Source organism: Leguminivora glycinivorella, chromosome 1, assembly GCF_023078275.1.
Source record: "Leguminivora glycinivorella isolate SPB_JAAS2020 chromosome 1, LegGlyc_1.1, whole genome shotgun sequence".
Classification (NCBI taxonomy): Eukaryota; Metazoa; Arthropoda; class Insecta; order Lepidoptera; family Tortricidae; genus Leguminivora; species Leguminivora glycinivorella.
In genome coordinates, this window is record NC_062971.1 from 17830859 (window position 1) to 17845116 (window position 14258).

General features: G+C 39.8%; 1 protein-coding gene across 1 annotated transcript in view; it reads right to left on the reverse strand.

Annotated features, from left to right (window-relative positions):
- Window positions 1-14258, reverse strand: part of LOC125225590 (muscle-specific protein 300 kDa-like) — a 201227-nt gene that overhangs the window by 24477 nt on the left and 162492 nt on the right. The window contains 5 exon segments of the mRNA XM_048129400.1: window positions 3080-3206; window positions 3502-3680; window positions 4419-4619; window positions 4723-10068; window positions 10071-13637. Of these exon segments, the coding sequence (XP_047985357.1) occupies window positions 3080-3206; window positions 3502-3680; window positions 4419-4619; window positions 4723-10068; window positions 10071-13637 (9420 nt within the window).

The window sequence follows — 14258 nt, forward strand, 5'->3', positions numbered from 1 at the left end:
CTCACTTCCATCTAACAGTTGGACTCTTTGAGACCGGTGAGAAAATACGCTTTTGTAAGTAAATAAAAGCGCCCAAGCCCTCCACTTGGAACAAAAAGACCCCTAAACGCCTTATGTTTAACAGCCGCAAGGTATAAAGCGCTAGCCGGACAACAGTCTGTCACAAACAATGATCTGGCTTACAACTTTCACAAAATAACCCCATAGAAAATTACTAAATTCAATTTTACTGACCAACTAAACAAACGAGTGAAGTTTTCTTTACGTGCTATAATCTAAGCTTAGTTTTGCAAGAATTACTCCCTACAAAACCAAACACAGACTTATCTCCAAGCACCAGCCATACATCGACCCAGTCTTTGTATTGCTTGACGGCACTCATGAAACAAAGCACAGAAAACTTCACTATACACTTAATTTAAATGTAACACTACACTATAAATAGAACACTAAAATAACCCCACAACTGACGGTAAAGCAATTCCACCACAGGTCCAAGTTCAACTGTACGACGATATTGTCCCCGCACAATCAATCAGAGACACAATTTCAAAGTTTACAATCACTTAGAATAGTTTCCAAGTAAAAATAAACAGAGAAACAATAGCAGAACAACTTCACTCACTAGTATAACACACGAAAGCCAGAGACACTGTTAGTCTTGTAGATATTTTAAGAATGACGCGCGTCGGCTCGTTCCGACCCTTTTATAACTTCAAACATCGACATACCATCGACAATCGACACAGTATCGACGTACTATCGACAATCGACACAGTATCGACGTTTCATCGACACAATATCGACACAATATCGACGTACCATCGACAATCGACACAGTATCGACGTACTATCGACAATCGACACAGTATCGACACAATATCGACGTACCATCGACAATCGACACAGTATCGACGTACTATCGACAATCGACACAGTATCGACGTTTCATCGACACAACATCGACAGAAAGCCATTAACTTGCGCACATAAGAAAAAGATCATAAGTGCTTTGTTTACACTCATACGCTCTACGCAATAAAGTTCACGATCATCACGCGGATGTTTGCTTATTAACACGTGCAGATTGCAGCTGTTTTAGAGAGAGACAGAGCTATTGGTATTGATACCTATGTAGTCCAATAGTGGAGTGTTCCGTAAATATTTTTACGTAAATATTATTTTGTGAAAGACTGTTTAAATCAATTTAGTAAGTGATTTCGCAATGAAAGATAACATTTGTTCTTAATTGTTACATTGAATGATATATTCAGGAAGTATAATAATCAATATTAGTCATTATTACCTCTCTGACTAGTAATTGGAACCAAGACATAATATCGGAACGCTATGCAGTTGACAACTGTCAATGTCAGTATTTCGTCCATGTGAACGTAGTTTGTTGATAAATACGTTTTTCCAACCTGTTTTACATTTAATAATAGTGAATTTTATCAGTGATGACGTAACTAAACATGTGATTAACCATCAAAGATATTGTTTGTTAAAATATTCAATGAAATCCCGAAGGAAATATGCACCAAAAAGTTGGTCAAGGAAAAGTTGATTAGCCGTAAGTTTTATATGTAATAACGAGTCCATTTCCTCGTCATATTCGCTTGTTCTGTTACATACTTATGACCAGTTGGCTTTAAAAATTAATGATGCTTGCCACCAATTGCAGGCATGGTTTTCAGCAAATGGTCTGTTACTCAATTTTTCTAAATCAAATATAATATTATTTTCCGGTCGAAAGGTACAACCACCATCATGCATGGCTAATTTTCCGATGCCCGTGTGCGAACAGAGTAAGTTTTTAGGGTTCCTGATAGACAACACTCTGAATTGGAAGTGCCATGTTGACAATCTTTGTGATCGATTGGGTGGTGCGTCGTTTGCGTTGAGGAAGCTGAAGCCTCTTATCTCCGCAGAAGCCTTAAAGCAGGTGTACTTTGCGCATTTCCACTCTATCATGGCATACGGATCGCTGCTCTGGGGAAACTCATCAGATACAATAAGAGTCCTTATAATGCAGAAACGTGCAATACGTATACTTGCTGGAGTAAGAGACAGGCACCCTTGCAGAGAGCTCTTTATTTCTCAACGTATAATGACGCACTACGCACAATATATGTTTGATATACTGTTATTTGTTAGGCAAAACATATCTCAATTTGCTCGCGTTGCCTGTCCGGGCAAACAGCTTCGAGCTACAGGCCGTCTGAGAACAGTCCCCCGTCGCATGGCACTTTCAAGAAAGAACCCGCGTGTCATCGGCCCTACTTACTACGAACACTTACCTGCCGATCTTAGGAATGAGCCATATGACGAAGCATTTAAGCGCAAATTGAGAAACCTTTTGTTAGATAACCCTCTGTACTCTGTAAATGAGTACATGGAATTGAATTTGATTACACTGACTTCGGATTTTATTTCATTTCTTAATTTTATTGTGTTTTGTGTATTTCTATTTGTAAATGACGATCCTTATTGGGAGAAAATATTCATTTTATTATTTTCAATTTATAATGTAATTTTCGACGATCATGATGAGAAGATAAACATAACTTTGGCATGTAACAAATTTATAGTGTAATTTTTATCATGAAATAAAGAAATCTAAATCTAAATCTAATCTAAATCACACAAACGATTTTGAGTTAAATACATGGTACCTAGTCTTAAACGCTGGCCTAGATTTTAAACTGACTAACTGGAAGCCAGAAATCACACATTTTCAAATTGTTTTTTTTTTCTTTTATAAACAGTCACGCTAACCAAACATTTGTAATTGTATAGTGTAAGGGCTCATTTCGACGGTACTAAATGGTTATTACTCATTGCAATGCGACATCGGCCAGCTGAACTGGATGTAACCTCAATAGCCCGCAATGTATCTAATATTATATGCGAGTTCTCGCGGCGTATGAGGTTTAACACGTTCACTGTCTACTTGTCTAGTGCCCCCACATATGGGTAACGGCAAGTCTTATTAGAAAGCCGTCAGGTGTAGGTACATTTCAGAGTGGGACAGTAAACATGTTAAAGCAAAGATTGTCTTCGCTAGAGATAAACTAACCTGAGCGACGGTGGGTGCTTCTGCGGGCCGCAGCGCGTGCAGGCGGCCCTCCTGTTGTTCAGCGAAGACGCGCACGGCGGCGGCGGCGTCGCGGTAGCGCTTCCACAACTCCACCGCTTTGTGGTATCTGTGGCAAAGTTCATAGTTTTACAAACGCCCATTCTTAGCCTTAGGGCCAGTTGCATCAACCACATTTGACAGACACATCATCGTCACGCAGCAGACGACTATGGAAATTCCCGTACGATAAAATTTAACGAATGCTTTAACGATGACAGATGGTTTGATGCAAACGGCCCTCAAAGTTCCAAAATATTTTAGATACCTAGTACCTAAGTGTTGACTACTGTGTAATGTTAAATTAGATCGACAAACCATTAAAAAAGTAATGACTTTATTTAACCGACTATTTATGTACTAACTTGTCGCACAGCTGAGTCAGGTTCCTGCAGGTGTGGTCGTAAGCGGCAGCGGCGTCGTCGAGCTCGCGCTGCATCTTGGCGGCCACGGCGGGCTCGGTGCTGGCCGCCAGCGGCGCCGCTGACGCGCGCAGCTCGCCCACCAGCTCGCCCGATCGACGGGTCAACGACTCGCTCAGCGTCTGGTGACAAAGTTTACACTATTACAATCTTTGGTTACAAATCGATCACGCTCTATAGCGTTTCGGGCTTATTTCACTCTATGACTCTTCAGTATAGGCTCCTCCATACCATAAAGTTTAAGAATAAAACCCTCAGTACCATACAGAGAAAGGTACGGTGGCCTAGATGGCATTACACCTTTGGGGTACACTCAGCTAGATGGCGCTAATACTAATATTTGACATTTTAACACATATCAAGCTAAAAATATGGGCCACATTGTCAAAACTGAGGTTCAAAAGTTTTAAGCCTGTGTCAAGAGATGGCAGTATATGCACTGTGATTACACATTTTCAACAGTAACTCTCTATAATACTCGATCCGCTTTGACATATTTATAGGTAAGACAGAGATTTTAGTTACGTTTGTTCGCCACGCAGCCTTTCACTATTGTAAATTTGGATTACCAGCACAGGGATTTCTAAGTTCTTTAGTAATGAAGAAGCCGTGAGACAATCCTCACGAATACTAATCCATTTCGAATAACATGGCGCAGTTACAGCATGGAAATTAAATTTTATGAATCTGAGGTCTGATTGTAGTCCACGAGTCGAAATAACCAACAACAAAAACCTACTCATAATATCCCTATCTATACTTGGCTGTGTTATAGAGCCCAGTTTCAAGAAGATAATATAGACTAACTTGCTAGAAATAGTCAGCTGAAGTGATTTTCTAAAAAAAAAGCAAATAGTCACCTCGAGTTTCTCGGTGGCCTTGAGCAGGCGGTCGTAGTCGACCTGGCCCTGCACGGTGAGCAGCTCGGCCATGTAGTCGGCCTCGCGCACGGCGCCCTGCACCAGCTCCAGCTGCCGCTCGAACCGCCGCCACAGCTGGACCTTGGCCCGCAGCCGCGCGCTCAGCTCCGACGCTTCGGTTTCTAGCTGTGCGTGGCTTTCCTGTTTAAATGTTAGACCCATTTTAGAAGTGTTAAAATATCTATTAAATCGCCCTAAAGGTTGCTTAAAGGTAGATAAATTTGTTTCTAATTTTAAAGCTTACCTGAAGTCCTGTGATGTCTCTTTCCAAATCCGTAAGCGAAACGGACACTCGGAGACATGTCGGCAACGTATGTAGCGCCTGGTTGAGCGCTCTTATATCCCTCCATTGCGTCGAAAGATCGTCTAGAAGTCTGTCGCATGTTTCGGATGCTCGTTCTACCACGTCGCTGCCGAGGCGCTCCGCGGCTGCACACTCCTCAAGCGTGAGGCGTCCGCGACGTTGATTCTTCTGGCAACGAGTTATTCCGGCTTGAACCTGCACTATCTTCTCTTTCAAGAGCATGCTACGCTCCAGCTCTTCGGCGATCTGGTCATCTAAGTTGCGCGACTGGGACAACAGGGCCCCCAAACGATCAGACTCCGCAGTAGGTAGCAAGCTCAGTCGGCTGAGTTCGTTCTGTATCCTGTCTACCCGACCCGTCATTACTTGAAGTCTTTCGATGTAAAGGTTTAATTCATCTTCGCTTCTTATAACTGTCTTCAAGCTATCGAGCGACGCACGTAGTTCTCGAATTTCATCTTCCAAAATATTGAGTTTCTCGCTAGTGGACACGTCGCGGTCAGAAATGCTTTGAATGGCGGAAGAATGTAAACCATCGATCCTGACGGCGATTTCCCGCCATTCGTCTTCTATTTTTGAAAAGAATTGACGCTGAACCATTTCATCAGAAATTGGTAAAATCTCTAATGCTTTTTCGAATTGGACGCCTGACTCGTTTTTAAGATTGTTGTGAACTTCGTGTTGGGCCTTGAGTTCCCAAAACCGACGCAAGTTTCCAGTTGTTGTAATATTTTCAGGAGTAATGTGTTCAAGCTCCATATGAGCTATCTTCATCCAGTTTTCAATTCTCTCTACAATGAAGTCATAAGTCATCCAGTTTTCTTTAAAGGCTGTCAGTCGTATGAGTCTAGAATCCACATCTTCCTGTAGCTTGAGCAACGTATCAAGGGCTATTGAACATTCAGTTTCTAACCCAGAACAGACAATCAGGTTTTGTAATCCATCAGTGACCGACAATAGGCGTAGGATTTTAGCGTGATGATGTGAGACATCCAAGCTGACGGATTGGTATAAGTTTATATATTGTTCGTGGTCGATAGATGTCACGTTAGTGAGGTCAGGTATCCTCTGATGCGCTACTCTCAACCACTGTTGTTCTTCCCTCATGCCTTGTTCTAACGTGGTCCACCGAGATGCTGCCAAAGTCATTTGTTGAGCGCGACCGGCTGCTCTGTCAATTATAACTGTAGCACGATCGTGTAGAGAATTATGTAAAGATGAATACTTGGATCTAGTTTCACCATCCAAATTATCTTCCAATGATTCAAGGATGGCTCTGCAGTGGCTCAGATTGACGAAGAACTTTCTATGTTTTTGAATTTCTTCATGTAAATGATCTAAATCAGATACAATTATTTTCCCATCTAACAGAGCTTCTGCTACATCGGTTATTTGTCCAAAATCTTGTAATGTTTGCTCATATTCCTCGGCTAACGCTGATAACTGGAGCAAACGATCCCTTTCGGTATTGATAGAATTTTCCACCTGTTTAGTATCATCATCGCAAGCGTACAGCGTAGTTGGACATTCCCGCTTTATGTTGTTTTCTACTAATAATCGATACCGATGGAACATTTTAGTGACTGAATCAGAATTTGTTACATTTTCGTTCTCTAATTTATCCAATTTATCTAATTTCTGTTGTGTTGGAATATCAGATAAAATTATATCGTCAAGCTTAGATTTTACCTTGTTGACAGACTGGTATAGTTTATCAGTATCGTCCAAGAATTTCACCCAGTCTTTTTCAACTTCTTTTACTGTTGTCGAACTTTGACAGTTTAGGTCATTGACCGCATTCGCTTGCCTAGTTAGCATTTCAATAAGAGTTACGATTTCTTCATTAACTTCTGTAATTTCTATAATTTCTTTTAGATTTTGAATGTACCCTTGTAAGGATTTTAATCGTTGCGCTTCATTAACGGACTCTCCATTGGTAATCGTTTCGGTTTGAATTTTGTACTGTATTTCTTCCAACCAAACTGATATAGTTTCAATGATTACCACAACGCTCCTCTCAATCCTTGTCTGGTCATTAGTATCAATTGCGTTCTTGAGATCTTGAAGTTCTTTGTTGACAACTGAATCATATGATTTCTCTACTGACTGATCCAGAACAACAATAGCCATTGAATCGTCGGGTACTTTTCTTGGAGACTCAATCAGAGCTTGTGTTCGTTTCTCTAAAGCATCAAGCAGTCTTGCTTTCTCAGGTTTTCGAGGAAAGTGAATTGATTTAGTGGGAGAGGGAGACTTAGACTTTGATCGCTGGACGACGTCAGAGTAAGTTAATTTGTGTTGATTACCAAACTCCTGGTGGTCTGGTGACATAGGGCTAGCTAACTGAGAAATACCCTCATCTATCGAAGACGTGTCTTTACTTGTGTAGTCTTCGCTAGTAGGCGTTGCGGACATAAGTAATTCTGTTGTTATAGGATCGGAGAGGCTTTCAGGTGTCTGAGCTATAGGTGATTCCATTTTCCGCTTATTTTTCCTCTTCCTCGGTTTTTGTCTGTCCCCGAGAATAGACTGTGGAGCTTCCATTTGTCGTTCGTTGCCTAGTGGAGCTTCCATTTGTCGTTCGTTGTCCAGGAAATCATTGGTTGCTTCTGGGATTGTTATTTGTGCTCGTAAGTGTATTTCATAAGGTTCTTCGGTCGATGTAGATAATGAATCTTCCGAATAAACTCTGGGAGATGTCTGTTGAGTGCTGTCAATAGTCACCGCCTTTATTTTCGATAGTTCTGAATCGACTGGTCTAGTTCTTGGAACATCAAGTGCTGTGTCTCTAGGCGTTGTTTGTTGAGTACTATCGACTGTAGTAACTTCTTTCTCTATCGGTAATATAGAAACAGTTTCGGGTTCCTTTTCTACCGTGGTTCCAATTACGGGCTCTTCTGGTGTTCTCGGAGACGTCTGTTGACTTGCATCAAAAACTTCTGGTTTAGGAGGTGCTGGTGACGATACCTCAGTCGTTACTTTCCTTTCAGGTTCAACATAATCTGATTGAGTTGATGCACTAACCACTGGTAATTCGGGTGTCTGTATGCTCATCTCTATTACTTCTTTTTCAGGTACTGGCGTCGTGCACGTTTCCTGGTCGATAATATCTTGTGAAGTTTGGATATCAGTTTCAACTGTTTCTATGGAAACTCCGGTACTTTTTTCATATTTTTGTATGGTCGGTGTGGGAGATGTTTGAATTTCTTTGGATTCAGTTACAACTTCTGCTGTTTCGAGTTTAACTGGTGTCAGCTCAATAGGTGATGAAGTTTGAGAGTACTTTTCTTCGGGAGTAACTATATCGTGTGCAATAACTTGAGTTGTCACTTCAATCTGATCCATCTTTTGTGGTGTTTCTGTTCTACTAGTTTGAATTTCTGTATCCATAACTGGTACTTTTTCAGCTACTGTTATGATATTTTCAATAGTCTGAGTGTCAATATCTTTTTCATCTCTAGGACTAGTTTGTACTACCGTTTCAATAACAGATGTAGGAGATGTCTGTAACTCAATGGCCACTGTTTCTGGCTTTGATTCTTCTTTGTCATCTTTGATGGATTCCGATAATTCCGGAGATGTTTGAACAGAGTATTCTTGTGTTGGAATTTCTTCAATCACAGGTACGGGATAAGTTACAGTAGTAGTAACTTCCTTATGTAAAGATTCAGGGCTACTTTGAACACATTCCTCAATTATTTTTACAGTGCTTATGTCAGAAATCTCACTCATTGTATGGTAAGATTCCTCGTTAGGAGACGCTATGTTCTCATTGCCCGTTTTGGGACTTTGAGGCGTATGCTCTACCGGTTGAACAGATTCTGCTCCTTCTACCTCTTCTGGATCAGCAGGTGGCTCTTTCTTTCCTTTCTTTTTCTTTCCTTTCTTTTCTTGCACAGGCTCTGCAATTTCAATTGGACTTGATAAGGATGTGTCATCAGACTCTGCAGTAGTTTCTTTAGGGTACGTTGTGTCTTGACTAGCGCCATGGGCCTTCCGTTTCTTTTGCCTCTTTTTAGGTACCGGTGTTGGTCCCTGAGACATTTCTTCTGCCTCGTAACCCTTCTCTTCAGCAGTCCTTTCAGATTCAGCAAACGAATCTGGTTCTAATGATTCTACTTTTGGTTCTAATATATCTTCGGTAGGTTTAGGTGAATCTAAAGTCGGCGAAGTTGGTAATTCGATGTAATGACTAAGAGATGAGCTGTCAGTATCCATAACGCTCTTATCTTCAGGTATTTCTACAGGAAACTCGGATTTGGTGGATTCTTCTAGGCTTGCATCTGGCGTAGGTTTATGTTTCTTTTTCTTTTTACTTTTTCTGTGATCTTTAGATGGATCTGGTGTTCCGCTTGATGTTTGAATTGTTTCCTCGACTTTGATTTCGGCACTTATTTCAGGCGTCTTCGGTCCGGTTTGAGGGTGATCTTCTACTATCTTGACTTCACTGGGTAAATTTACATCAATATCTTTTTTAACAATTGTCGATTGTTCGGTTTCAAAGTTTTCAACTTTCATGTCAAGGTGTACTTTGGGATCGTCTTTTTTTGCAACATCAGTTTTGGAAATTGACATTGTTATATCCACAGTCTGTAAAGGTTTCGCCTGAACAACAGGGGTTGGGCGTTGTCTCAAATGAGAGTCTGCACGTTCTGCGTCAAGGAGTAGATTAATGTCATATTTTGTATCAAGATCTTTATGCTGTTCAGCAGATAATTTTACATCCACATCTTTTTTATGCGATTGTGCGAGAGAATCTTTTGCAGCCACAATATTACTTTCAATTTCATCTAGTTTAGGCTCAGTCACAGATAGAACCGGTTCTTGTAATTTATCCTCTACAGATTGTTTTTCAACAGACCAGCCTTTATTTTTTGCCTTCTTTCCACGCTTCTTAGGTACTTGTACTTCTGTGTTTCTAATATTATCAGTGACATCAATAATGTCACTTGGTGACTCTGTGCTAATGTCTGTTTCAACTCTTTGTTGTTTTTCCGGTGTTGGAGGTTTTTCTGCGTCATCCACTGCCTGAGAATCAATACGGTCATGCACGACAGACCGTTCTACAATTGTCATATCTAATTTAAGTGATTCAGATACATTACCTTCTACTGAAGCAACATCCTCCGTACGTGAACTGGATATAGCAGTGATTTCAAGGGTACGCAATTTATCTTTTTCCTTATCTACTGGAGAAGAATGTATTATATCATCTTCTTTTGCTGACTGCTTAGGCGATACGGGTACACCAGTATCTGGTTTTGATTTGTCAGTTTCTTGAGGTTTCAGAGAGGGTTCAATTGTCGACTGAATTTCAGAGTATTGCGTGTTTCGATTTTGTGAGAAGAGTCAGTTTTAACGGAGACACTTGATATTTCAGATGTAACCGATGTTATTTTTTCAGTATCTTGATTTGTCTCGGGGTGTAAAGCGTGCGCTTTTTCGTTTGTAATAAAGTCTACAGTGACACCTACTTTAGAATCAATGTTTGATATTATTGATTCGGTTTTTTGTCCGTGTACAATTATTTCTGTGTCTGGAGCTGGAATACTTATATCAGTTTCTGTATTAGGCTTTTGATGTGTTTTCGGTGATTCAACTCTCTTTTCATGTAATGAAGGAATATCAACTGGTGGTTGATTTCGTTCTATAAAAGAACTAGCAGTTTCTGATTCAGTAATTTGCATATCTGAGGTTGAATCTGAAACTATCCGGGTCGGCTGCAATGATTTTTCCAATGTATCCCGCTTTATTTCCTGATCTTTAGTTGTCTCTTCAGTTTTCGACTTTTCAATCAATTTGTCAACAAATGTCACTCGCTTGCTTGGGGACGCTGATTTCGATTTCCTGGAAGGACTTGGCAGAGGGCTGGATAATTCCTTTGTAGTTTCTTTAGCTTGGTCAGCGATTGGTTCAATGTTTGCTACCTCCTTTACTTGATCCTTGACATCAACAGGATCATTTCCTATTGCTTTAGATGAATCAACTTCTTTAGTTTGATCACTAGTTATTGAATTATTTGTCACGTCTACGAGAGATGCATGTAATTCTGTAGTTGCGGGTGTAAGTAATCCTTGTGCATGGATTTCAACGCTTTCTTTGGTAACAAACCCTGGCTTTTTGTCAATATTAACATCTATTTCAGTGCTAACAGTTGTTTCTGGAATGAATTCATCATCAGGTTCTTCGACAATCTGTTCGGAAACATGCTCCTTTCCATCAATTATCTGTACCTGGCGAATTATTTTAATGCGTTTTGTTTTGACACCTTTTTCTTGAATTGTATGCGTAGAAACCTTGGGTTCTTCTTCAATGATCTCAACATCGTCAGGTTCGTCAATAATTTCTTCAGTGACGTGCTCCTTGCCATCGATTATTTGTATATGTTTAATGATTCTTCTTCGAGTTCTAGTTATTTTTCTTGTTACTTTTTGAACAACCGTAGAAATATTTGATGACGCCGTCTGTAAAGTTGATTGCTGATAACCTTCGCTTACAAAGGTTGACTGAAGATCTTGTGGTTCTTGAACGTGATATGATTCTTGAACTTCTTCGACTTCAGGTATATTTTCCTGCGTTTCAGAAATTATTACTGTCTCTACTGGGGAGGTTTCTCTTATTTGTGACTGTTTGGTAGTTGTACTAGATTCTGCATATTGTGAACATCGTTGACTTTCCATTTGGATGAAGTCTTTAGACAACTCACTTACATCTTCTTTACTTTTATGATCTTCGCCTTTATGAGATTTATCATCATCCGGTGATTTATCTTTCGGTTGATATATCGATATACAATCATCCGATTTTGCTGCACTGATCTCACCCACATGCGTAGCAGGCGTTTGGTTGGGTTCTTGAGTGTGACACAACAATTCTTGGTCTTGTCTTGTCTCTTTAGGGACATTTTCATGAGTTGTCAATATTGTTTGCACAGGAGACGTTTCTTTCATTTCTGAATGTTTGCTAATTGAGCGCGACTCAGTGTGCTGTGACTGTGATTGGCTTTCCTTTTGAATAAAATCGCTGGACAGTTCACGTATATCTATTCCTTGTTTGGTTTCAGGACTATCGGCTTTTAGAGGTTTATTACCAGCATCCGGTTTGTCTTGTCTTTTATCGTCAGGTTTATCTCCAACCTTATGTGTTGTTTCCCCAGTACTTTTCGGGTATTGACTCATATTTGGTAGAGGTCCCTCGTCGTCTCTATGATCATCATCATCGTCATTAATTTCCTCAAACTGCACACCACCTTGATCTTTGACGCTTATTGAGACCCTTGGTATTTGCTCTTCATATACTTCAATATTATCAGGCTCCTCTATCACTTCTTCTGTCACATGTTCTTTGCCGTCAATGATAACGACTCTGCGTATTATACGCCGCTTTGTTTTTACTATTCGTTTAGTTACTTGCTGTACGACAGCAGTAACGCTAGAGGATGAAGTTTGGATTTGTTGTTGGCCTTCAGTTTCAGCCAACTGTAAGATTTCTTCAGGGTTTAAGCCTTCTTCTAATTTAACAACAACACCAGGCCTTGAGGAAAATTCTTGTATGGTTACTTCACCTCCAGGTAATCCTGATACAACTTGACCACCAAACGTTTGGTATTCCACCCTTTGAACGCCACCATCTCCTAGCATTGTCGAACTCGACCCTTTATCTTCTTTCAAAATTATTTGGGAAAACGACTGCTCTTGGGTGCCATCTGAGATCATTTGTGTGGTTTCACGGTGGCTGTGAACCAATTGTTGGCGAGTGACTAAAGTTTTTCTTACTTTTTTCACAATAATTCTCTTAGTACCATCTGCGTCTACAACTACTTCAGTCGTAGTTTCGTCAGGTTCGACCATAACAGTTTCAAATGACTGAGGTAAGCTATGTGTTATATTTAGACGAGAATCTTTACCTTGACTATCATCTTTGTAATTAGCGTCAACAAGCAATGATTGCTCATCAATTTGCTGGTTTCTGGCAATAGGGCGAGTAGCGATTTCAAATATTTCATGGCCACCAGTAACAGTTTGCCTAACTTGAATATTCTCTAGGATTTCTCTATTATCTGAGATTGGCTCACTAGTTTGGATTTCAACGTCCATTGGTGGGGCACAGGTAATGGAAGCATCCTGTGTCGTTTTCTTTTCTGGTTCACACATGACGGATTTATCTGTAACATGCGGGGATTCCGATCTGAGACTTTGTCCCGTTTGGGTCTCAATCGTGTAAGTTGGTTTCTCTTCTGTCACGACGATTTTATCTTGATCTCCTTTTTTGGTAGACTTCTTTGTATTCGTTTTTGTCTCACTAGATCTCTTTTCACTACAAATTTTATCCTCTGGTTTCTCTTTACTAACAATAGATTCTTTTTCACTTGATATTTCTTTTACAGTCAAGTCTTCTTGTTTTACAATATCAGCTTCCCGAGGAGAAACAATTTCTTCGGGCATAGACGTTGAGTCAATCGTTCTATCTGTCTGAGATATATCCTCTTCAATAACTTCAGCCACAGATCTCATCTGTAGTAATACCTGTCTCAACCGTTCTATCTCTACTATGACTAGATTCTTCGTTTCCACTAAAGATTGCTGCGTTGCTTTAAGCTTTTCATTCAATGATTGACTAGATTTATCGACATTAGTAATAGACTTTAATATAACTTCGTACTCTTCATATTCCCTAATGTATTTCTCATAGATTTCGATATATCTTATAATATCTTCTTCAGTTAGGATTTCGGACTGCTTAGTAGACTCCTTCAGTTCATAGTCTATGCTTTCAAGCCATTTGTCCAGTTGGGCAATTTTTAATTTCTGGTCTTCCATATCCTTGGCTTGACGGGCTACCTCTACTTTAGCGTCCTGAAAGTGAATAAAAATATATTAGAGAACATTATACATATGATAGTCGAGACAAACAATTCGGTTGCGTTATTTTATATGTTACAGTGTTGTCAGTCAACTGCCTCAATCATCAGATCCGCTTGTCGACATTATACTATTGCATTAGCTCATCATCCAAATTAACACATGTACGAGTATGCAAAATTGCCAGCTTTATCGGAAACCGGGAAGAACGTCATTATCTTGCAAGATTTGACCCATACACACATAGTCAAAACACGTTACATGGCATGTTAAATAAATCTAATATAAACTTACTCTAATTTGAAGAAACAAAACAAAAGTAAGTCTGTTATTAATATGCATTACATTTTAATTTAAGTATTTTGAAGACTACTATAAGGGTGTAGTTGGGGTAAGACAAACAATGGGACGAGAATAACAATTGCAGAAAATTCCTCATACTGTTGCTCTTGTCCCGGGTAAAATAAACAATGTTGTTCTTATCCCGCTTGACATTATTAGGAATGGTAGATTTGTTAGCTTAATACCAGTGTCTGCTAATGAGAATTCAGGATAACCAGACAGCTGTATTTGCAGTATATTATTGTAAAAAAAAGAAATCACTTTATCTCTTTT